The sequence below is a fragment of the Apteryx mantelli genome, chromosome 5 (genome assembly GCF_036417845.1).
Source record: "Apteryx mantelli isolate bAptMan1 chromosome 5, bAptMan1.hap1, whole genome shotgun sequence".
Taxonomy (NCBI): domain Eukaryota; kingdom Metazoa; phylum Chordata; class Aves; order Apterygiformes; family Apterygidae; genus Apteryx; species Apteryx mantelli.
In genome coordinates, this window is record NC_089982.1 from 68,482,002 (window position 1) to 68,507,187 (window position 25,186).

At 37.6% G+C, this 25,186-nt stretch overlaps 1 protein-coding gene across 3 annotated transcripts in view; it reads left to right on the forward strand.

The window, feature by feature from the left end:
* KCNIP4 (potassium voltage-gated channel interacting protein 4) overlaps positions 1–25,186 on the forward strand; it is a 466,196-nt gene that overhangs the window by 86,891 nt on the left and 354,119 nt on the right. Inside the window, exon 1 of one of the 3 annotated variants that reach the window (XM_067298181.1) lies at positions 19,853–19,940. The exons of the other annotated variants lie outside the window; for them this stretch is intronic. Within the exon in view, the coding sequence (XP_067154282.1) occupies positions 19,853–19,940 (88 nt within the window). Of the gene's footprint in view, positions 1–19,852; positions 19,941–25,186 lie in introns of those variants that run through there. 3 annotated transcript variants of the gene reach the window in all.

Consider the following 25,186-nt stretch of genomic DNA (forward strand, 5'->3'; position numbering starts at 1 on the left):
TTTTTAGACATCTAAAAGCATCTGCAGGTAGAGTACATTGTATGCTTGTAGCTTTGTTAATCGGACAGCAAGAAATTAGGTGAAGGACAGAGGATCTTGCGAATTCAAAGGTGAATTTAAATGGCTTCTGTGCATGTGCCATGCATATATTTGCTGAGGGCAGGTATGCAATGCCTCAATAACCAGACTCAATTATTTTAAAAAATATTTTATTTTTAGTTTTATTTTTATTATAATTCATATAGAGACACCTATATATTACAAATACATATATACTTACAGTGCAAACATTGATTGTCAAAGTGAAAGGGATGCAACATAGTGCAAAGTACAGTAAGGACCCTTCAAAAATTTCTTTCTTGGTAATTATATTTACAACTGGAAAAAATCTGACAAACTATAAGACTGAGTTAAAAATACATCTTTTTCACAACTACTGCAGTTAGTGTGCGTTTAACAGAATTGTTTTTTCCAAGGGCAATGAAGGCTTACCTTTATTAGAATTCAAGTGATCAGTTGCAGACAACTGGGGCTACTAGATCATTAGGATCCCTTATCTAAATTGTTTACATGTCAAGTTTCCTTTGTAGCACTGAATAATTCGGATAAATGACCCTTCAGTTGGTAATTGCATTTCCTTAACAACAGTTGGGTGATGGTACATAAAAAGTAATAAAATCCTTCAGCAGTGCCCTTTCCTGGAGCTTGTCACAGTCTCTACCCCTGATAGTGTCTGACACTTATTACTCAAGTCATATTTCCCTAAAAGCTGTGGCTTTATCAAGGTTCTGTCTAAAGCTATACTGTCTCCTTTAAGTGAATTATACAGTGGTAAAATCAAACTGAAATTTGTTTCTCTCTCTCTCCCCCCCCCCCCCTTATTAACATATATTTTGTGGAAATATAACAGTTACTTCTCAAATTTTCTCAAAAAACTATGGTTGCCACCCAAATTTTTTCCTAATATTTATTGAGAAATCTATTGTTTATTGCATTCTTTATATTGATGTAACATTGACCTAAGTGAAATTAATGTTGCATTACTTGTGTAAGAACTACACTTTTTGTGTATGCATATGTTGTCTGAAGCTCAAATGGGACCAAAATTGCTGCTGGCAATATTGGGATTTTTGCTGACCTGAGGCTTTGATATTAGGCCTATAATATGCAAGTATTGTGTAATACAGAAACATACAAGTATAGAGTAAATAGTAGCATATAACTAATTATGAGGCTTTTTTAATGAATAATTTTCCTGATTCTCTCTCTCACATACAGCTAGAAGAATTCAAAATCTCTCCTTTAAAATAGTCTGGTCACACCTGCATCTTTCAGAAGACCACTATAAAAGCATTTAAACGACAGACTTCACCCAAAGAGGCCAAATCTCCCAACACCTCATTCATAATGTTTGAACTCCGATTTTGGCTTGTATAATAGAAAAGACTATCACAATTTAATGTATAATCTAATGGGAGAAGAGAGGTTTGTCTAAAAGCAATAAAACAGGAGAGGGAAATGTAAGAAAGTTAAACAAACCCTTTAACTCCCAAATGCACACATTTTTGAGGTCTAAACTTTTCCTGAAACTTTCTCAAAAATATTTGCCATATTAACTCCCATTCTTCATTTTGTAAATGAAGACAAAAGTGATACTCTGCCATCTAATTGTCATTTACTTGTATTCCTCATCAATCTTTCATTAATATCTTTTAGTTTGGCTTCTATTTGCAGTCCCTTTTTTCAAGAACACAGGTGTTTCTGTGGCTTTATTAAATGCTTACTTACTCTGGTTTTATCTGGCTTTCTATAAAATGTCTTGTGGGACTACAAATAGCATAATGCTTGCTAGAAGTGATTCATAGGTCAAATACCTGTAATTATTGGTGTCCAATAATAGCATGGCAGTAATTTGGGAATATCTGCCACTTGATTGTCTTGGATAGCAAAGGTCTTATGCTTCTGGAATATCCATATGCATGACCTCATTTTATCACTTAAAAATGTAATTTCACTTGGTCATCTTGTGTGCCTATCTGCTTTCTCTTAATAAGTCTGCTTCTTCTGTTTTGACTCTCCCAGAATATAAATTCTTCAGACTCTGTAATTCTTCCCCCTGTTCTTAAGTCTGGAAAACATACAGTGCACTAGAATACCTCTAGAAACCATAATTAATAAAAAGGATAATAGCTGTTTCCTCAAGGTCAAAGCTGCCAAAAGTTGTTCAACTCTTTTGGCCACACATGCCTTCAAATGCAGTTGGGTATTGTTTAATCTACCCCTATAATATCCGAGATCAAATCCTCATTGTAGTGGTACTGGCCGCACTTTCTGCTTCGTTTTCGCTCTGTTGGAAAAATTGATTTGGATATATGAGTATCTGTATGAGTGCAGTAGGAGCTGCTTCATCTTGAATAAAAACACAATAATATAGAAATGTTAGATATTTTAGGATCCTCATGCATCTTAATCCTCAGTGTCTGAGTTCTGTATATGTTTTTTCATTTCTGTAAGATTTATTAACAGCCATTATACTTGCAAAGTGCTTAGTAGATTTCTGATTGCTACAAAGAAAATAATTGTGCTAGGTAAGAGAAATCAAAGCCTTCCTATTTTATGAAAGAACCTAGGACTTTTATAAGTTTGATTGCAAAACTCTGAAAAATGCTGTTTATCAAAATAAAAACATGATACATTTCATAAAACTATGGGTATTTCAACAATTTCTCAAATACAGATCTCACCAACATGCAATAAATAAAAACAGTATGAGCTGACAGCCTTTCTTTGGAGGCAATGTAATTTTGATTTTGTTGCCACACAAACAATATCATTCTTTAATAAGAAGACTTGTTATTTAGTACACAATATTTAAATTAGATGATGTCAAAGTTTTATAGTTGACTGAAATTAGTGTTGCCATGTGAGCCTTAGTGTTTTAAAGACTGATATGAATAATCATTCTCTAGATGATTTTTGCAAAGGTTTTATAATATAATACATCAGTTTCTCTATTCTAGATTATTTTCAATTAATAAAGAAATTATGTATTTGGAGAACAACTAATTGTACCTGCCTCTTAATATGTGAAGTTGTAACAATTTCCCTAGAAACAGCATAGCTGGAAACAGTGTTGTTAGGATTGGCATTAAAATGTCAGTACACCAACTGTTTGGAAAGCTGGTGAGTTTCATGATACAAATATTGCCAACTTTCAAGTCAATTAGATATGCCAGATATGCTCTTTTCATCTTCATTGGCTTTTCAGCTTCACCAGAAATAGATGTGGCTCCCATTTTAGTAATTCACTTATTTATATTGTTGCTCTATAAGATACTCCGCACCAAAGCTTTAAAAATGAGTGCCTGGTATTAGTTTTTAGTTTTTTATATAAATACTCTATAAATGCACAGAAGCACTTGGTTTCCCCTCCCACTTAAAAATCTGAACATTCAAAATTTCCTATCACTTTCAACACAGGTATGTGCGTATATGCACAGATGGTGTTTTTAAGAGTCTGGTTCTTCTGCCCTAACTTCTACGGAGTGCAATCTTGCATGAAAAGTAGCCTGGTTCTTCTGCAATTGTCATTCAGAAAAAAAGTAAGTGCAGTGCAGTACCGCAGACAGTGGCAAGACTGGGCTCGGACTGTTTTTAAATAAGGGCCACTTCCTTATTCTTTCCCTAAGACATAACTTCTCTTTAGTACTCAGTGTTCATGGGGAGCTGGCAGGTGAGGCAAGCAGCTCGGTGCTCCAGTGCCAGCGTACCAATTGTACGGGGGTATCAGTAAACTAACACTTTTGTGACAGCAATCAGAGCAAATGAAGTTGAATTCTTGGACCTTATCATCGGATGATCTCTCTGCTTTCTGAGGCTCAGAAATCTGCATGCAACTATTCACACCCCTCTAAACTGATATTTCAGATGCTTCTCTGATGTCCAGGGTGTGAACATTTTACTGATTTATTCTGGAGGTGTATGGCTAGGGATATATACCCGTGGCACTATTTCTAAACCCTCTCAATCAATTCTAAGACTTTTGTGAAATCTCTTAATAATATCCCTGTCTCTCCGAATCACTGGGCACAGATTTACATATGAAAGGACACTGAATTCAGCAGAACAACAACAAAATTCTTCTCCCTTTTTAATGTTTAATTCCTTTTAATTGCTTTCATTTAAATTGATTTGTGGATTAATTTCTCCCACTTAAATCATAGTAATATCTTGAGCTTTTTTGTATTCTCTAGGTGTACTCTAATATCCAACTTTGGAACACTGAAGAGAGAAGAGAATATAATTCATGCATTGAGATCTTCATTAACACAGATTTTTAATACATTTTAGGGGTTGCTTTTTGCCTTGCCAGGAGTTAACCTATAAATAGTTGCAAATGCAAATCTTCCCTGTCTCTGTTTTTGCTTGATTTCTCATTCCAGTGGTTTTCTTTCAAGCAGCACTCATAAATATTCTGTAATAAATGAAAATATCCCTGAAGAGCAAATGCATTCCTAACATGTTGTAAATGTCAAAGGAAGGATAGAGGTAAAAATTATCTCCGAATCTCTCATTTCCCCTAGAAAATACTAGAATAAAATTCCCCAGAGGGAAAGAAGCTCCTAAGCAGCACTGATAATGCTGTTTCAAGACGTGATCTTTGAGATCTGCTGGATGTTCAGGTTTTTGTGGAAGGCTATATCTGATTTATTCGGTTTCTTCTTGTACTAACTGCTGTCTGACTTCAGAATTCCTCTAAGGCTATGAAAGAACTGGAAGCTGAAACTCCATTTCCCCCTGAGTCTCCCTTTGCAACCTTGGCTCACATCTCTAATCCCAGCATGTTTTTGGTCATTTTCTATCTTGGTGAAGCCCATAGTCATGCTCTCTGCTTCCTTATACTTAAGAGATGTACACATCCTAAGATATAGGAATACACGATGAGAGTAATCAGCTGTGTGCTGTAATAGCCATGTCGTTAGGTATAGTGCATTGTTGTAGCTGCCCTACAAATTCTGTGCAACTTCTTGATTAGCATTTTATACAAATTTATTTAAGCAGATTATCAAATACCTATATATTTTTGGTCACTATCAAAAACTGCACAAGTCAGTAACAGAGTCAGATCTTATCAGAATAGTTGATATCTGTGAATGAAATGTGCTACAAGGGCTTTGAAGATTGCTTGGCAAGAAGTAGTGTCTGAGTTGTTTAGATGGTGAGAACTGAGCAGCAATGGAGTTGAGTATGCTGGAGAGATGTGAGACAAACTGAGGCAAGTCTGTAGTGCTAAAGAGGGCCTGGAGTGCTAGATTAAATAAAGGGTAAGTGGAAAGGTGGGTAAGCAGGCTGGATGAATCAAAGATTGCCAGTTGTCTCTTGTAATGAAATCTCTTTTTTGTGTAACATTAAAGAGGTAGAAAGGAATATCAGAAAGTCAGGTGGAATTGGGAATATGAAAACTTAATATGTAGCTAGGAACATACGAAAATAGGGGAGGCTTTTGTGTCAAAATATGTTATCTTTTGAAATGTTTTCCCAAGAACCTGTTGATACTGATTTTACTTCTGGTGGCCACAAGAAGAATACTTTCATAGGTTATTAGTATAAAGGTTCTTCGCACCTCATAGCAGCTCTGGGGAACAGTAAAATCAAGGACAGGTAGCAATGTCCCTGAGGCTTTACCAAATTGGAATTTTCCTTCAGTGGTTAAATATTTCACTTTAATTTGAAATTAACTGTGATGTTTAATACTCAGAATTTCTCTTGGGGCATAATTTCATTTTCTGGTTTTATCTACTTCCCCTAAAACATGGGAATATTTGCACTACAAGAGATAAAAATATAAAAGAACAAGGCTGAATTCTGAAGGCATCTGTTGTTGCTGTTCTCAGTAGGAATAGGGTCCTGAGGGAATGAGATGATCTAATTGGGCTAATATAAATTGTGAACAATGACAGATTCATTTAGAAGAAACCTGAAATGGAAATGTGGTTTAACTGCACTGTTCTGGGATTCAAAATTAAAATGCTCTGAAAAAGTCTTGGGCATGCAATAGTAAACTGATAGTAGAATGAATATTTCTCTCTTTCATCCTATCTTCACATAAGTTGTTTCTGAATGACAGAAAAAGTTGACTAACAGTTGACACTGTATTCAGAAACTTGCCTTAAGAGTTCATGGCCAGTACATCTTCAGCTTGCCATAGTCTGCCTGCTCTTCGGTTTCCTCCCTTGTGTTTGTTATTGTCGTAGGCTGGAAGGTAATTTCCCAAAGTTTGCACATCAGCATTCTTAAAGTTTGCAGGTTCTGCTCAATTTTGGAAACATGAGATTTGTTCAACTACAATATGCTTAAATGAAATGGCTTTTACTGCATTTTGGAAAAACGAAGCTAAAGAAGGAATGGTCTGAAAAGCATATATTGGTCTTTTCTTCTCCATTGGCTAGATTAAATAAGATACAGCAAAAAAGTTACAAAAAAAAGCAATTCCTTTCAAAGCTATCCTCTCTGTCTTGTCTTTGATGGACAGAATCTTTTTTTGCCATCCTTTGCACCCACTTTTTAAACCGCTACGCCTAGAACAGCTGAAATGCACACCTGCCCGTCTCCTGGCTGTCTCCCAGTATTTGGAATTGCATCCCCATATTGCTCGCCATCTTCTAATCATTGCTGATTTTTCCTTGCTTTGCCATCTGGAAAGTTGATATACAAAAGTTCTTGTCATTTTGATTTATCTATTTGTTTTGTGTAACTTCAATCAGAAATATTTGCCCTGATGTCTCTTCTATTCTCTAGAAGCTGCCATAATCTCTTGCCTAATACGCTTGGGAAGTAATTCTGGGATAACTCATGATACGTTGTCAAAATATGATACTCTGCTCCAGTACTTTGCAACCATACTGTTGCTGTAATGAGAAGCACTACCTCCTCTCTTAAAGAGCCTCAACATGCAATTTTTCTCCATAGAAAGCTCCTTAAAGAAAGAAAGAAAAAGGGCTGGAGGGAGAAAAGGTTGTCTCAGCAAGATACTAGGCTATATCATGGTAATGATGAGAGGGAACTGGAAGAGGTATAGGTTCATTGCTGGGAGTTTAGAAGAAATAACCTTGATAATAACTAGGTTCTTCTGGTGACATGCTGAAAAACTGGGGCCGCCTTCTCTCTAGTTACACTGAGAACAAAAGCTGGGTGGTTGGTGGTGGTGGTATTTTTAGATGGCTGTAGTGTTTGGTTTCTCCAGAAGCTTCTGCGTGAGGTATTGGCAAGGATTTCAGTCCTCTGCCTTGGAGCCAGAGGACCTGCAAGCAGTGCTTTGCAGTTGTGAGTCAACAGCAAATAACTGGGACTTCAGGCCTCCAGAAGCCTGGACAGACCTGGGACTGTTGTTAATGGCAGATGGCAGAACAAGGTTACTAATTTCCAGCTACTAGTGGGATCACATCATGGTGGAAAACCTTTACAAGAACAAGCAGACATTTCTGAGGTTGTGTTAAATGCTTGTTGCAGCTATCCTTTTCCGGTTGCCTAGAAAGATCTTTTATGTATTTCAGTTTTCAGTGTAGTGCTGAAGATCTGCCACTCTGCTCTCAAATTCAGAAAACTATCACATCATGTTTCCTAGTTGGTATGATATCCATTGACAAGTCTAATTTTGCTGCGTATGTTCCTCCTACAGACAAAGAAAAAAAGAAATAGAAAGAAATTGTCAAGTGCTTTTTACTTCATAATTCACTTCTATATGCAGCTGAACAGACCAAGAATAAAATTACTTTTTTATTTCAGAAGATTCCCTTTTACATATCATTCTGCCATTAATTTTTGCCTCCTGAATTATCAAAAAGGGGGGGAGGGGGAGGTAATTTATGGTTTCCTCTTTAAAGAGAAAGAGATGTCCGCTTACTGGAAGAAAGAATAGCAGCAGCGCTTTATTACATCTTCTCAAGGCTATTAAAACTTTTCAAGATGTGTAGCTGCTTCAGACTCCAGAATGGAGGGAAGATCCAGCAACTCCAAGCACTAAGCGTAGATAACGCATTTTAGTGTTTGGGCTGGTTGGGCCTTTCAAAATGCAACAGCGACAATGAAAGATTTGCCTTGCCAAGGAGTTTGAAACTAGGAATCTATAGGAAGCAACAAATTGTGGGCAATTTTTTGTTTGCTCTGTATCTGAGATTCAGGAAGAAGTTATCATTTCTATGTGAGGGAGATAAGCTATAGTTTTATTGCATGTTTAAAGCATTGTTAGCTGTATTACTTTACAGTACTTTGACTGGTTTAGACCAGTATGTATATTTATCTAGGCAAGTTATTTCAATTTTTTTCCCCACAGAAGAACATCCTTCACCAGCCCAAATGTCTAGTACCAGTCATTTAAAAAATAACAGTCCAGACAATGTGGGCTAGTCATGTAATCCTAGGGCTGATAGAGGAGTTTGCTGATAGATGCAGGGTTCTCAGCCTCCATGTGCTGTTCACAAGAACCTAATACTCTTGGCTAAGCATTGATCTTCTTTCCCAATGTTAGATGCAGATTAGAGCAGTTTTTGTTGTGGTCTTTACATAAATAAAGTCTAGAAGAAAAAAACAAGGCTTGAGAAAGCAAAATCTCTCTCACTTAATGAAGTTTTTAACAAAAAAGAAGAGTATTGAGCTCATTCAGGGTAGCTGGTACTTGGCTGACCTGCAATAGCTTTATTTATTTAAGCCTAGTCTTATTTTTTCATCAGTTGCTGATGGGGAGAAAAGTCAGTTACAAGAATGATATTTGAAAGAGGAAAATATACCTTTTTTTTCCCCACTTTCATTCTAAATATTGCTTTCTGAAAAGGTTCTTTTTTCACATTCATTCTCAATGTTGCTTTTTTGTTGGAAAAATGTCTTGACCTAATTATTTGATTGCTTATACTTTTATCTTTATTCTGTAGCATTTTTATTTCAACTTTTATCATCTTTTTTTTTAAAAACAAAATCTGAACTTTTACTACCAACAGCTTTGTGGCATTTAAAATGGGTAACATTGTATAAGAATATTATTATGATTTAGGTTTTACTTGATACTGAACTTCTTATGTAAGACATCCAGTTGCAGAGCCATTTTGAGTATCTGGCTTTCCCCCACCCCTGCTAACTTTTGATATCCTTTAAACCCAAGGGAAGTGACAGGAGGAATTTTTGCACTTGGTTTAAGCTAACAAAAGAGGATCATGAAAATTTGATCACCTTCTATTTAAATAAAGCACTGTTGGAAAGGGGAAAGCAATTGCTCTGGGCAAACCAGATTTTTTTTGTTTGTTTGTTTAAATGCCAGACAGTAATAACTACTCAATAGATTAACTAGTAAAGGACCAGATAAAGTTATATAAGAAGGCATCTTTAGAGAAGTAAATGAAGCCTGGACACATCAACAGAAATAAACAAGCTCTGTGTTGCAAGGAGTGGGGATGGCTTTGGCAGTCCCATGTTCCAGAAGAGAAACCAGGACAGGAGGTTCAGGATAAGGCAGTGCAAAGAAGAGCCTAGTCTCAGGAGAAATATCTAATTAATCCTGAAAACCTAGAGTCATGTGGAAAGTCTGCATTTCTCCAATTCAGATAGCTCAGCTGCTTCAGATGTAGGAGTGTCTTGCTTGAACTAAAGTAAAAATTGGCTGACTTCTTGGAATCTTCATTGTCCGTGGACAAGCACACGTGCTCCAGCAGTCGGCGTGAACTGCAAGTTCAGAGTGGGTACAAAGCTGGAGTTCTGGGAAATGATGTTTTTATGTAGCTGTGCAAGTTCAGAAATCAGTATCATCCCAAAAGCATGAAAGTGGTTAGAGTATGAGGACACTTTCTGTGAAAGACTATTAGAAGGAAAGCAAATTGCAAACAGATTCTCATGGTAGGGACATCTTGCTATTGGCAAACAGGGGACCACACTATATATTTAAATCTATAGCTGGTCCAAATGATTACAGAGCCAAAAATTTATTTTTAGTCTATTTAAAATCTTAACAATAAAACCCAAATACAAAAACAATTAGTATTATTAGTGCAGTTACAATAATATTAACAGTGAGGTCTCATAGCACAACGATCAGTGAGCTGAATGATCAGAGACTTTCAGGAGTATTTTCACTTAGGTCTCGTCCTTGCCCAGAACAGTACCATAATCTGCTCTGAGACTGCAGGATGTTTTGAAATAAGGTTCCTTGCTATTGGTACTGTTCTACTTTATATAAATTATTCCGAGGCAGAGAGCCTCACAAACCAGCCTTGTTTTTTCTAGTCTGTGGAAAGGTGGAATGTTCCTGGGGAAGTCAAAGCAGTATATTATTTAGAAACATTAATATTAAAAAGTGAGGAAATCGTCTAAGTGTTTTCGTGAGATAAATGTTTTACCTTCAGAGAAAGTCAACCAGTTAAAACCATCTGTTCCTCATTTATCTGCCTTCTGTTTTTTCCTCTTTTATCTAGGGGAAAACACGGAGGTAGGCTAGTAATATGTGACCGACCTGAATTCTCTCTGGAGACAACATATGAGTGAGTCTGGCTAATGATAATTTAGAATAGTGCAGGATAAAATGTGATTACTGAATTGAAAGCAACTTTAAGGAGAGTGGGTTTATCCAGTTTAATCAAGAGACAAGAACTAAAGCTGTACAAAATGCCATAAATTCTTTATTGACCAAAACTGGTGAGGGCATCTTTGCAATTAAGATGCTTATATCTGACAAGTAACTTCTGTAAAATTTTTTTTTTCCCCTCCAATCAAGTTCCTTGGACATAAGATAATTCTAACAGAATTTTTTTGACTGAACAGCTTATCTCTTCAATTTTTAATACAGTTTCTGCCATAGAGGTTGCTATCCTATTCTGATGGGAAAAAGTTTGAAGTCATAATTTCTGTAATATAACATGGTTTCTATTTGGTGACTGAAGTTCTACATCTAGCACACAGTCCAAGCACCTGGTACTGGAAAAAAAAAAAATCCTAAGGAATTTCTGTGGGGCTAAATAGAAGGAATATTCACCCCTATACTATATAAGATCTTAAAAGCACCATCATTCTTCCAGTGTTGGGGAGTCATTTCCTTTTTGTAGTATTTCTTGCTCCTGACAATGAAACAAGTAGTGGTATTCCTGTATCTTACACCAACACTGGTGCTCAGGAGCATACATATGTTTAATTTCTTTGCGCCAGTTTATGGAGGTGGGAGAAATGAGATGCTCCATTGTCATTACCAGCCATGCAGTTAACTTCCTCTTCTAAACTTCTGAGCTGGAAATTTATTTAGAGTCGACTAATGAAATGTTCTTTTGCTCTGCTAGACCAAATACAGATTATTATTGGTGACTTGTAACCTCATAATAGTTGAGTTCATAATAAAAACTACTGCATTTCCTTAAGCTATAAAGTTGAAAGATTATTTGAATTTATGCTTAGGGCCTTTATCTGATCAGATCTTTAAGACTGTGTTATTGCTAAGAAACTGCAGTGATTTCTTTTCAACTTCTACTGTTTTCTGAGGTCTCAAGCATGAGTACCAACTCCCAACTAGGAATCAAAGATTGTCTTTCACTAATTCTTCTGGGTCACACATGAGGCTGAATTCCCTGGTTGCTCTATTCCCCTGCTTTTTTTTAATCTCCAGTATTCACTTCCATTCTGCCTCCTTCCATCTTTGGTCCTTGGGGACTGATTTAAAGTAGTATTACCAGTAAAGTAGTATTACACAGAAGAGGGAGGCTTGCCTGAAGCTGCAGAGCGTTGCCATTGTACTTGTTGGAGCCAACTATATTGTGGCAAAAGAAAGTGGTGAGAGAGAAAAAGAAGAATGGTGATATTACACAGATGTTGTATAAGGCCATCAAAATCTGCAGTTGTGGATAGTGTATGACTTCAAGACCCTAATGTGGACTCAGAAGTTTCCTTTATAGGGCCAGCAAAGTTAAATGGGTATGCTGCTCTCTGATTTATATTCTTGATCGTTTTATCTGAAGTTCCTGCTGAGTAGCTCTGTCAGTCTTTACCCATAGAATGAAACCCAAATGAATTTCAGATTGACTGAAGATGATCATAAAATCATTTTTTGGAATGTGTTTTGAATTGTCTGCAACTAAAACGTGTGCAAAATAGAAAAGAGGTTGTTACTTTCAAATTTTGGGCATATATGAAGCTTTCTTATTATCTGTGAGTAAGGTTGAGCTCAGGTTTATCGAGCTATACAGATGGTCTGATCAACTCTAAGCCTATTTATGCTGATTCTTCTGATTTGTCAGAGTTAAATTATAGATATATTGCAAGTGCTAATCAACTGTATTGTGTGGAAGGAGAGTTTATGGGCCAGTGTTACAATTGCATCAGTGAGAGAAGTTGAGAATAGACAAGTAACTACTCATGTGCTCCAAAGAGCTTTATCGTATAGATAGCTATCTACCTATCCTATAGATTCCCATAGGAATGCACAGACTGTTTTTCTTGATGTTGCAGGACCCTGCTAGGAGGGAAAAGGCGTACACCACAGGCCTTGGCAGTATGCTAGTGGAACTTGCTCTCAATACTGGTCCTTCATATGTAACTACAGAAGTTTTAAAACAGTTAACAGAATCAATTTTTTGATGAAGGACAGCTGGGTCAAGATGACTCTAGGTGAGACATAGGCTTTGAAGAACTCTTTGGGCTGTTGCCTCCATCTTTCATGGAGGCAAGCTGCCCTATTTGTTAGGCTGAATTCTCATTGCCTGCTTCCTAAGCTTGGAGGGCTTTCATTTTTAAAACAGAAGACCTCTTTCATGTTCAGTTTGCTAGGAATTTTTGTCCTTTTCTTCTATCTGATGTAGCTGCAGCATATTCACCCAGATGCATTGTAATTCATGGCATTTGAAATGAGATGTGAAGAAGCTACACAGGCATCCCTTGGCAGGGAATGCAACTATACTTTTCCATGGTCCTAGAACATTGTGGATGTCCCATGATTATGTCCAGATCCACTCATGTGAGCCTCCAGTTACCTGCTCACTTAAAGAACTGGGACCTTTCGAGGTTAATTATCAGTTTAGTTGGGGAAACAAACCAAATCTGCAAACTGCAGCAAGCACAATTGTTTTAGGATAGCAAAAATACATTAAAAAAACTGCTGAAAACTGAAGGGAAACCCTTGACTGAAGAAGATAAAAAATAAATTTTGACCTTTCATGGGAAATCCTGGAGGCAAAAGGGTTTTCATAGATGACCAAATTATTAAAGATATGAAATTAAACAGTTTCTTTCAATGATGTCTATATTATATGTATATAAATGAATAGGCATCCTTCCTATGAAGATTTTTACTTACTGGCCCATGCACATATGTATATTTGTTATATTTACAGAATTCTCATACCTGATTTAGTACAATGACTATTCAGTCTTCCTAAGAATGCTGCACACATAGTATATATAGATAAAAGAGATTTTGTACCCAATTGTCAGTGTGGTGTTCAGGGTCAAAATGCAAAATATGTTCAATGTTCGTTATGTATGGACATGATATGGGTATGTTTGAGTTGCATATCAAACCTCTAGAGAGCTGCAGAACCTATAGTCTACTAAGGCTATAGCAGAGAAATTAATTCCTTCTGATTTTTGTGTTCTGCTTTGTCTCTTCAATTAAATAGAGATGTTAAATATATGCAGAGTCTAATACAATTAAAATGAGTTATGATAACTTCAGATATTTTTTCCACAGGGGAGAGAGATTTGAATTTAATCAAAGAAAAGAATTGTCTTTTCTCTTGAAGGCAAAATGTAAACTTCTCATGAATGGAGTATTTGAAATTAAGATAGGAGTCCAAAGCTCCCCCAGTGCACATGCGCACACACACACACATGCACAAATATCAAATACTTGTTGATAGTAGTATATGTTAATCATTTTTTAATTTATTTAAAATACTTGGCATGGGTTTGTTTGTTTTTTAAGTTGGAATGTATTACTGTGTATACAAAACTATTTTCCAAATAAGGAAGATTTTGGTGTTCTGCAGAAAGATTATTGATAACACAGTCCTTGCAGGTTTTTATAGTTAGCTTTGTGTAGAGGGATTCAATTTATACTGAACATTAAAAGACTGAGTAGTCTAGCTTCTGCAGTGAGAATTTTACAGTGCATGCACAGAACTTAAATGTGTAACATGAAAACTGCATTATGCCATTTTATGTTTCATGAGGTGAGTCCCAGGCTTCTTTATCCTCCAGCATAATTCTCTAGCTGGCTGTGGAAGGTCAGGTTGGGAAGTTGCTTGTGTTTGACATTGTAACATTCAGGAGTGATGAATATTTAATTAGGCTAGTGAGGATGGTGTGGGAGGTTAAGGCAGCGGTAGTTCCTAGTTGACTGTCTGCAGTATAATCTTGGACTGTTGTGTGAAAATGAATCCTTGGAGAAGCTTCAAGGACATCGAGTAGACAAAAAAAGCACTCTGATTGTTCAGCTTGTTACGGGGGAGTTAGAAATAATAGAAACAAATGTTTTAAAAATTGTTTTTTGTTATACTGGTCAAAAGTCTTATGCTCTGACAGGCTAAGCCACTATGTTTTATTCTTAAGCTCCAAAAATGTAATCTAAAATTGTTTGAAACTGCAGAGGCTGGTAGTATAACAGTGATGGAAGTAATTTCTTTTATGGAGGTACTAGCTATTACAATGGAGCACATGTATAATTTGTTGTTATTATGCAAGCAGCTTGAGATAGCAGTCATTTTTCTGTAGTACTGTTTTAAGCAGAGCAATAGAGCTGTTTGAGGACATTATTCTTAACACACTTTCAGTAGGAGTCAAAAGCAATGTAGACAAAAAGCAGTAAGACTTAATTTTCAGTGGCATAAGACAGGATAAACATCTCATTATTTTGTGTTACACGTTAAGAAGCATTACATACAGTATGAATAAGTAGTGATTGGGACGCTAGAAAATTTTTCATTATGCTCTAAAGGGTAAAAGAAAATCTGTCTTCATAACCAGGAGCCCTGACAATCCCCCAGCTTTCTGTCCCAGCGCTCCATGGAAGTTGCCATTCCCACACAAGTCACAGAAATGAATGAAATTGGGGCCACATCCCAACAATTTTAATATGGAGTGAAGGAAGAGGAAAAAATTTGTCCTCTGTTGTCACTATAACATCCAGGACAGACAACAATGAGCAATAACGTTTTAAACCAAGTAAATTTAGCTTCATCACCTAACATTGCTATTGAGTGGCAGGAAAGGGAATATGTATCTTCATTTCTGCATCCTCAGTTCACATTCAAGCATATAGCCATCACTGGTTTGTGTTAATATCTAAGATTATATTTGAGCAAATGAGTGCAGGAGAATTTTTGCTGCCCTTCTCTGGCTAGGGTTATAAGTGGTGGCTGATATGTTCATACAAACAGTGAATAATTCAGAATTAGTACTGCAGTTTCCAGTGAATTCTCTGATGCAGGACTTTGATCCTATTTCCACTTCACAATAATTTGGCCAACTTTGGACACCTTGGTATAAGATACTGTTGAGCTGAGAAGAAATAAAAGACCAGAGAAGAGCTGTTAAAATAAATAGATTAGAAGCTGCGATTTAGGAAGACTCTTATGTATATGACAGATAAGGAGCTACTGAAAGGAGATCTAATGATGGTCATCTACGTGTGGCAGCTGTTTATTATGCTGATCATAAACATCTCACTGACACCTTGTGTTCACCCATCTGTTTGTTTCTGCCCATCTGTTATTTCTTGCCATGTGTTTCGCTTGTAAATATTATCCCTGTTCTTTGAAATAAGGTTAGAAAGTCTCCGATAAAATGTTCAGTTGTGGAGTTCAGCAATTGCGTCAAGAACAAAAGCACTTGCAAGATGATCTTCAGTCAACAGTGAGGAAATTCAGTGTATGGAAGTTTTCAATGTTCCTGGTTGACTTCCTGCCGTTGCCCTTTCGATGAGGTTGAATTTGTTGCTGTTGTTAGAAGCTTCAGATTTGCTCTTAGGCAAAGTCTAGTCTGGATGGAGATCTGTGCCCTTAGAAGTAGGAAGAATGTTTAAATACTGTACGTAAATGAAAGAAGCATACAAGGCAAATAGTCTGCAACAGGAAGCTGATCAGCTTGTGTGTTCTGTGTATGTCACTTTAACTCACACTGTTGTTTTTTTGTTACCAGACTGGCAAATTTATCAGGCGTGCACTGTCACCTTTATTCCAGGGATTTTTTCTTATTGAGTATTTATGTTTCCTTAAAGCATTACACTGTGCTTTTTGCAAGTTGTGTTTGCCATTGTTAGCTAGTATGATAGCCAAATTTAATTTCTTATATTTTACAAGTGATGGTTTTGCTTTATTTCATTATTAAATATGATCTGTACTTAATAACTGTTTTCTCTCTCAAAAAGAAACTAATGTTATCTAACTCAGTTATTTATCATTTTATGCTATGCCATCACAATGCTCTGTTCTTAGACTGACAGTGCATTTGGAGTTAAGGTTTTCTGAAGGAAGACTAGACTAGACTGTCCCACCTAGCTGTGCAATTTAGAAATCAATTTTTTTACTTATTTTAAAATGATTCATATTGCTGATAATTGATTTCTGCTTTATGATTGTTTTGTTTTGCAGTGCAATGCTATTCCTACTCAGGAACTATAAAGGAAATACTGGTTCCATATCTGCTAATACTGACTCACTCTGAACAATAGGATTTGCATAGTTTCATCTTTTGTAGAATGGGCTTAAAGCTACATCAGTAGCTACATCCCTAGTCTGGGATATGCTTAGGCTTCAGTTGCCAACACATTGGTGCTCGGTGCCTAGAGCAGTGATGTTGAGATCCTAACTCGAGTTCTGAAAATCCATATGGAGTTGCAACTAGGGAGCAGCTGAGGTACATTTTCAAATTAGATTTCATCAAATTGATGTTTTTGTGCATGTGTTTTCTTGCTGTGATGACCTAGAGATATTTAAGATTTTTCTTGTAATTTTGCTTGAAAATCTTTGACTAATATTATCAATTAATTTGTCTTAACATCTGTACAATGCACTTTGTACATTCAGAGGAGCTTTTCTACTTTGCATTTAAACTTGTCAGTTGTTGTCAAGGTCTGTCTTTAAAAAAAAAAAAAAAAAAAAAAAAAGCACGTATATTTCCCTCCCACTCATTTCATGCCTCCCAAGTACTTCAAAATAAAGTAAATTTTTTTTTTAATGTTTTTTTGGGATGCCTGTCATCTGGACTGGGTAAACTCATTTGAAAATCCAAGAGTTTACAAACCATGCTTCCTTGTTACTTTTCTTACTGTCTGAAAAAACTTATTTTGTTTCATGTGTGTGTGTTTTATTCTTCTCCATTGTACTTAAATAGTGGCTTTTAAACCCGGATTTCTAAGTACCTGATTCTGAAGTCAGAACTTCTAGGAACTGGTTCAGATGCCTCTGATGTCAACAGAAATTTTCTTACTTTGTTTCAGGTTTTAGTTCAGGCCTATGGATTTTGAATTACTTGGGGTGGACATTGCTTAGAGATCTAAAATGTTTTTACTTAGTCCAGTGTGAAGAGAGACTGTTTCTGAGAGAGGTCTTTAGTGTTCCATCCACACAAAAAATTGTTCAATCATAAAATGTTATATGTTGGTATTCCCCAACTGTCCTTCAGGCCGTTTCACTATATTTGTCAACAAAACCATGCTTTTTTATTATTGTTACCATTGTAATTATCCTCTCCGCTTTTCCATGATCTGCTCTTTTTTGATTTGGGATAAGCAACTTTATTCCAACGATTAGTTGGCCATCTGTGTTGAGCAAAGGAATAATGGGAGCTAGACGCAGGTCCAAATTTGTCTGAATACTGTACTGTTTGTTAAAAGGCACTTAGTGAAACTGGTCAGAAACCTTTCATGAACTCTTTCTTAGACAGCAATTACTGTTATTGCTGTGTTGAAATGTAAAAGGCTTAGGAAAATGTGTCAAAACTGATAAAGCTTTGTTTTAAGGAGGGGAAAAAAAACCCATGGTGTTGGTGAAAACATCCTTGTTTAAAGCTTTGAGAAATCAATATTTCATTTTTTCATTTTGAAGTAACATTGCTGCTGAAAGTTTTGTAAAGCAATTAAAAAGTCAAAGGTTTATAAAGATCAAGGAGTCTAGTTGAGAACCTTTTTTTGTTGGCCTCTTCCACCCTCATCTAGGATAGAGACACACTTCAGTACCTAGTTTTCAGTATCTATATTCAGCTCTCCTAGCTATTTAAGGAATTTCCTTTTCAGAGACCAAAGGAGTTTTAGAAACTTGTAGGGCAGCCTGTGATATATGCTGCCTAAGAAGTTTTCTGTCAAACTGTTCTTGGCAAAGTCTTCTATCTCTCCTCAGAGGAAGAGTTGTTGCTCAAGATGAGTGGCTGCAGAAGGTGTTGTAAACATGAAATACTGAAATTTGCCTAGTTCCTTCTCAGGCTAAACCCTTAACTGGGCTGAAAATGGGGGGCTTCCAGATGCTGTTTCATTTTGACTCTTTCCATTGGTTGTGTAGCCTCACTGCAGGCACGGACAGCAAGCTTATGTCTTGGATAACAGACGCTTTGGGTAGAAATTATGTCATCTGACTGCAACTTTGATGCTTTGATGTGTTATGTCTATAATGTATTTATCCCTGCTCAGTGCATAATATAAAGAATAGTTTGAAGATGTGCATTGATGTTTATTATAATTTTTAAAATCATTTGCCAAAATGTTTGGTCAATGCTGTCATTAAATTAGATCAGACAAACAGTGGTTTTCTTCTGTTAAGCTTTTCCTAATGGGTTCTCTGTCTTCTTTTAACTGTATTAGGCATTATGTATTGCATCACCACCTAATGCAATAGTTGGAGTTGTTCTGTGTTTCTATATAGTACAGGGAAATACTCCAAGGGAAATGAAAACATATTCTTCTGGTTCTTTGGTCATGAATAAAGACTTCAGCAGATCATTTTTATTAATGGGATACACTTCTCTCACACAAGCCAGAAAATAAAGAATTTATATGGCAATAGGAAAGAATGCACATAGCTTCCTAAGGAGGCTTACTCGGGACAGACCTGCTACGTGTGTTGGAGGCAGCCTCATACCCTGGCCGGGCCAGGGAGCTGGAGCCGGCGGAGCTCCGCAGCCCGAGGTACAATGGGGCTCTCGCTGCTTTGCCCCATCTGTACAGTGCTGCTGCGGCCCCCCATGCGCGCACCCTTCAGCGGGCCCCAGCTCTGGCTGCTCGCGGTCCGAGGAGCCGCCAGGCCAAGGCAGCGCGCTCGGGAATCACCTGCCGCTTCCTACTTGCTTCCACTGCCGCAGGTGCGGCGCGGGCCCCCGGCCTGTCCCCCGACCTTGAGCGCTGTGCTTTCACAGAGTAGCTGGCGCGGGGGGGGCGGGGGGGGTTCTAACACCCCGTCTGTGCTTTTCAGGGGAGTCGGGTGTTTCCATCCCGCCGCCCCCCGGGGCTTGGGAATGGCAGAGCGCCGCGCCCGTGGCGGCCCCCCCCCGCGGGCGCGCTGATCCGTTGCGGAGGGGCGCGCGCATCCATGTGTGCGCGCGCGTGTGTGTGCATGTGCGTGTGTGTGCGCGGGGGGCCGGGCGGCCCCGCCTCCGGCCGGCGGAGCGCGAGGCGGCTGCGGCGCCGGCGGAGCTGCCGCGGGGCTGCGGAGGCGCGGGAGGCGGCCGGCCGCCGCGGGGGCTGGCGCGGCCCGGCGCGCTGCGGCCCGGCGCGGCAGCCTGCCCCGCAGCCGCGCGCGAGGCAGCTGGCGGGCGAAGTGCCCCAGAAGTTTGCTGCCAGAGGCTGTGCTCCTGCCTGGCCGAGCCTGCCGGCCCTGCCCCGAGGCGCACGGTGCTGCTTAAGATGAGCGGCTGTAGGAAGCGGTGTAAACGGGAAATACTGAAATTTGCCCAGTACCTGCTCAGGCTAATCACAGGTTCTCTTCACACAGGTAACGGCTGGTTTTCTTTGTGGTCTAGAGGCGCGGTATGGCACCACTAACATTTTCTGCTTTTAAAAATGTTGAATACATTATTTTATGCTATAATTCTCTTCATCTTGTAAATAAAAAATAATCTGTGAACTGTTTTATGGCTGAGTATAATAAAAGAGTAGGTACGGTGTTATTTTTATTAGAGTGCTTGGACAGCATAACAACGTTTTCTAAGCATTTACACACCTGGATCAAAATCTGAATGTGTGTGTCTTTTCACCTGTCCACATGTGTAGAGTAAAGGTAATGCAGAATATACACACAGTATTCATAAAGGATTAATCTCTTTACTCTTGCTTTCACTGGTTTACCTTGACAAGCAGACGACAGTATAAGATGATGATACTGGCATTCTTTCCCTCGGATGTTTTTCCTCAGATAGTTTTTTGCTAAACTTAAGCTCTAAGTCAACTGCAAGGTGTCAGTAAGATGTTTTAATATGTTGCTGCAAACCTTAAAAAAATACTTGGGCTTTCTGCCCTTAAGGAATCTGAAATACAAGTGGCTGATGGCTGTGAACTTTATTATTTAGTTGGTGTTTGGAGGGTGGTTTGTTGGTTTGTTTGTTTGTTTGTTTTTGACAAATTTTACAGTACCAGATGGGACTTTTAAGCTAGATTGAACAGACAGTATAGTTTTCTTTTTAGCACTTTGGAAAATACACTTTTCCCACAAATTGTTTTTTTAATAGCTATTCCCAGTGATTGATAAATATGACAATTTATATTTTAGCAATCCCAAATGACATATTATTATAAATTGTGGTTCTTTCTAGACTTCAAATGTATTTTTCCTTGGAAAAATCATCAGAAGTGCAAGCTCAGCATTAGCAGATAATAACCAATTACACTAACATGATTATCGAGAATTAAATGCCTTTCACTTTACTAAAAATGTTTTGAAAGTTGTTATTGATTTTTGTTGTTGTTGTTGTTCTGTTTCTTAGAAAGCCACTGATAGAAAGATTTAAGAGCAAAATTATAAAGTTCACTTTACACTTTAAATACTTTGAAGTATTGATATGTGCAATCTCAGATTTTTCAGATATAATGCTCTCAAGATCATGTATAACCACCAACAACCAGTGCTTTCTAGCGCACTTATAACTTCTATAGTTAGATACAGGCTTTCAGTAACTTTCAGGGTTTAGTATCATGGAATTCCTTGACTTTTTCTGTACTATTCCTAGTCTATTGTGGTTTCTCTTTTGTGTATTATACCAATTCAGATTTCTCTGAAATGCTGGCTTCTTGCTCCTGGGGGTTGCTATGGAAATTAATATACAATGTAAGAAGAAAGCTTTATTAGAAAAATAAAGGCCAATATACTCCTATTTCACTAAGTCATCCAAGCTTTTCCTTTCCTATCTACCAAATGAAACGTTACATGGTTTTACGTTTCAGACTGGTATTTGTCTTGCAAGCTTTCTAAACTCGCAGTTTCAAAACTGTTTTCAAGAATCGTTGTGGATACTGATTCTTATGTTACTACTAAGAGAAGTTCTTTCATTTATAATTAAACAGCGCATTTTCAAAGCTTCAAATTACCAGAAAGCCAGTAGAGTGATACGAAATGTGTTTTGTTAAAGGAAACAAGCAAGCAAAAATAATACCTTAGGTATTCTGCGTAGCAGTTTAAAAGTCTTTTTGACAAAACTCTTGAGAACTGAGAGGCAGTCCCAGGAAATTCAGTTCATTTTTACCACAGAGGTTGTTAGGATAATAAGACCCTGTTGTGTTCAAGTGCTGAAACAAGTGAGATCGATGTGATGTGCCTCAGAGCTGAACCTCAGAGCGATGTAGAGTTCCACTGCTCAGTTCTTATGCAGCCCAGTCTGCTCATTTACCACAACTGTTGCAGTAAGTTACTGTTCTCACTGCAAAAACTAATGCATAATTCATTATGTTGATAACTAGTTGATAATTAATGAAGATGAATGAGGAAGCCTAGTTGAAAGAGTTAGAAAATTATACTTTAATTTGTATATTAAAGATATTGCTATTTCTATCTCGAGTATTGCAAAATGTAGGATAGCTATCGGAAACAAAATGTGTGCTTATTTAGATTTTTACATGCAGGCAGTCAGCTGTGCGCTCATGACTCAAGTGACCAATTGTTTTCAAAATTTAAATGCTTACTAAGGAACACAGTGGTGAGCACAGTAACTTCCATGTTGTAAGATTTGGCCCCTGTTTTCTCTTCCAGGTGTTCTTTAATCTTTAAATTATGCATCGTATGAAGTTGGAACTACACTTTGAAAGCATATACATAGACTCTAATCCACACCTCTTTTCTGTATGTGTAGGCATGTTGAATATATACCTCATCTACATCAATATAAATTGGTACAAGTCTTGTTGAGGTTAGTCTAATTACCTTGATTTGAAAACAAAAGAAAGAGAGCTAGAAGGAAGGCTCAGTTTATTGGCTATAGGCCCAGCTATGAAGTCACTGATTACTGGTTTTATTGCTCACATTTCACAGCCATTTACAGCACTATGGACTTGGTACAGAATTAATCTCAATATTTACACTAGAAATAGAGATTACCTGATATAGTTCTCTGTGATAGTGCATGAACATGGACTTATTCTCAATATTCAACTCAGCTGTTACCAATATTAATGAAACTACCCCCTTGCTTGAAGGCAAATGCTACATAAATCTTTATGATGGAGTGTCAATGGCAATCTCTGCCTGAATAAATCCAATCTCTTCCATTTTCTCCAGCATGTTACTATGATTGAAAACAGAATGTAGCGGGGAAAAAAAAAAATCTCTTAAAGTTTTTCATCTTCTGTAAGCTCTTCTATGCATTAAGTTGATGTGTTTCCACAACTCAAACATCTCCCTCAAATAATTGAAGACAGCGTTTCTGAAATGCCATTGGACCAAGTCCTACTCTATAGCCTGTTATCTACTGGAAGTACCCGTTCTTTGAAACACCGTCATGAAGAATTTTGCCCTGCAATTGAGGAGAATGTTTCAGTTTTCAGATGCCACATGAATTTGTAAATTATAAACACTGAGATTAAGAAATCATTCAGAGATTAAGAAATAGATTGCCAGCAGCTGTGAAACTGAGAAAGCATAATTTCTGAGCAATGGATAGTCAGTTTTTCTTGACTGTCATAACTGATTAGACATGGGAATTAAAGAGATGTTAGAAGCAAATTTGTCACTGACTTCATTGTTCAATTTCCACAGGTGTATCCTTTGTCAGGCACGTTCATATTAAATGCCTGTCATAATGGAGGCTAGGATTTCCAGAGCAGTTTTAAATTCCAAGTTAGTATATGCATTTCACAGAGAAAGAAAGAAGGTGAGAACAATTCTAGTGGTGGAATTGTACTGTCTTTCCAAGAAACTAATGCTAATCTCACTACTTTTAGGTTCATATAGATAAATCTATAGTGTGGTTTTCTGTCTATTAATTGATTCTTTTGGTGTCAGATAAGGCTGCCACAAGCTTAGGATGTTTCTTAGGTTTGGGCGGGGGCATTTCTCTCTGTGTAAATGAGAAGTGCTTTTTGATGGCACTTCCTTTGAGAAACTGAAATATTATTGAAAAGTCATGTCTACTCTTTAATTTTGCCTGTTTGTGCACAGAAATGCCTACTGCCAGTAGGAAGGCATCCTCTGAGCATGGATGACTTTTCTCTGAAGATGAGGGAGACAACAGCACAGAGGCATGCAGGGGTTCAGGAGGGTATTCTTATGACTGTTACAGTTCACCAAAATTCTGCCTACCTGTGCCTAACGTCCACTTCAGTTTGAGACAGCAGCTTACTATGGACTTTTTCCAAGGCTGCTAAAATTTTTGGCGTATAGATTCATTAGATGTCCCTCTCCTGAACTCTGATCAATGCAAAGTGGAAATGGGGGAGTGTGTAGTATCTGTTGGTTAGGCTATCTGCTAGTGAAGATGATGTATGCTGCTGACTCTTCCTAGACTTAAGAGGACTGAGATCTCTCCTCGACATCCCAGGAGAATGTTCTTTCTTCCAAAACCTGGCTGTTATGGAGAAGAGCCCTGTCTGCTTCTTCCCAATCCATTGTACAGCCAGACACCTGAACTTCGCAGGACTGGAAAGGGAGAGTTACAGGGAGGCTGGCTCTGTTCTGATGATTAGGAAATTCATCTGGGAGGGCGTAGACCTGGGGTTGAAACTCCACTCCATGAAATCATTCAATAACAAAAATAAATAAATCTCTGTCCTAAGAGCAAGTATCATCATCACACCACTTGGACATTCACCTTCCAAAGAGAGCAAGGCAGGATAGGTCCCAGCCAAATGGAGGTCTATAATGTTTTGTATTGGTTCTCTGCATTCTAGATGGATTGAATTACCCCAAAGGAGGTTCCTCATTTCATGAGTCCATCAAGGGAGAACAGGAAACATTGAGACTAGGTAGACCTCTGGACAAGTTTTCTGCCTTGTTCCCCTTTCTTTCCCCCATTCTACAATAAATTCTGTGCTGCCTCACAGAATTTCTTTTTAATTCAGTTCTTCAGTTCTAGGTTCCGCTGTTGTTTGTGGATTCCAAGGTCATTAAAATATAATATTTGAGCTCAGTCCTCAGTTTCAGGCATGTGTATTGTGGATACATTGATGGAACAATTCAGAGAAATCAGGGTAACACACCAGTATTTTTGCTCTTGGAGTGATGCTTCCTACAGAATTTAGCAGAGGATGTGATCTGCATTTTAGACTGCGAATGTAAAGCTTGAAGCCTCACAGGCATATATATCAGTGTTGTCCCATTATCAACTTTTTTTTTTAATTAAGCTGCGAGAAGTTAAGTGATCTCCTAAAAATCGAAAGATTAATTATTTAACAAGAACGTAATAGTCTAGTTAGTGACAGTAGCTAAATATTCTAGAATAACTTGTTTCTTCTACAGCTTAGAGGATATATAAAAAGAGAATCTGAGATTAATTAGCTCTAATTCTTGCATTGAATTATACCACCATTTCTTCTTTGTTTTTTTCCCCTCTTTTTACCACAGAACATGAAAACATTTTGTACTTAGTCTGAGCACAGTCATCTGAAATATGACACGTGAAATCATTTGAACAACTGTTTAAATCATTTTTATTAGTGTTAGTAAGTATTTAATGTAAAAGATAAGTTTACTGCTTAAATAAAGCTGATCCTGGAATGAGTCCAGTGTACCTTTTCCTATGCAGTCATTTCTCCTGC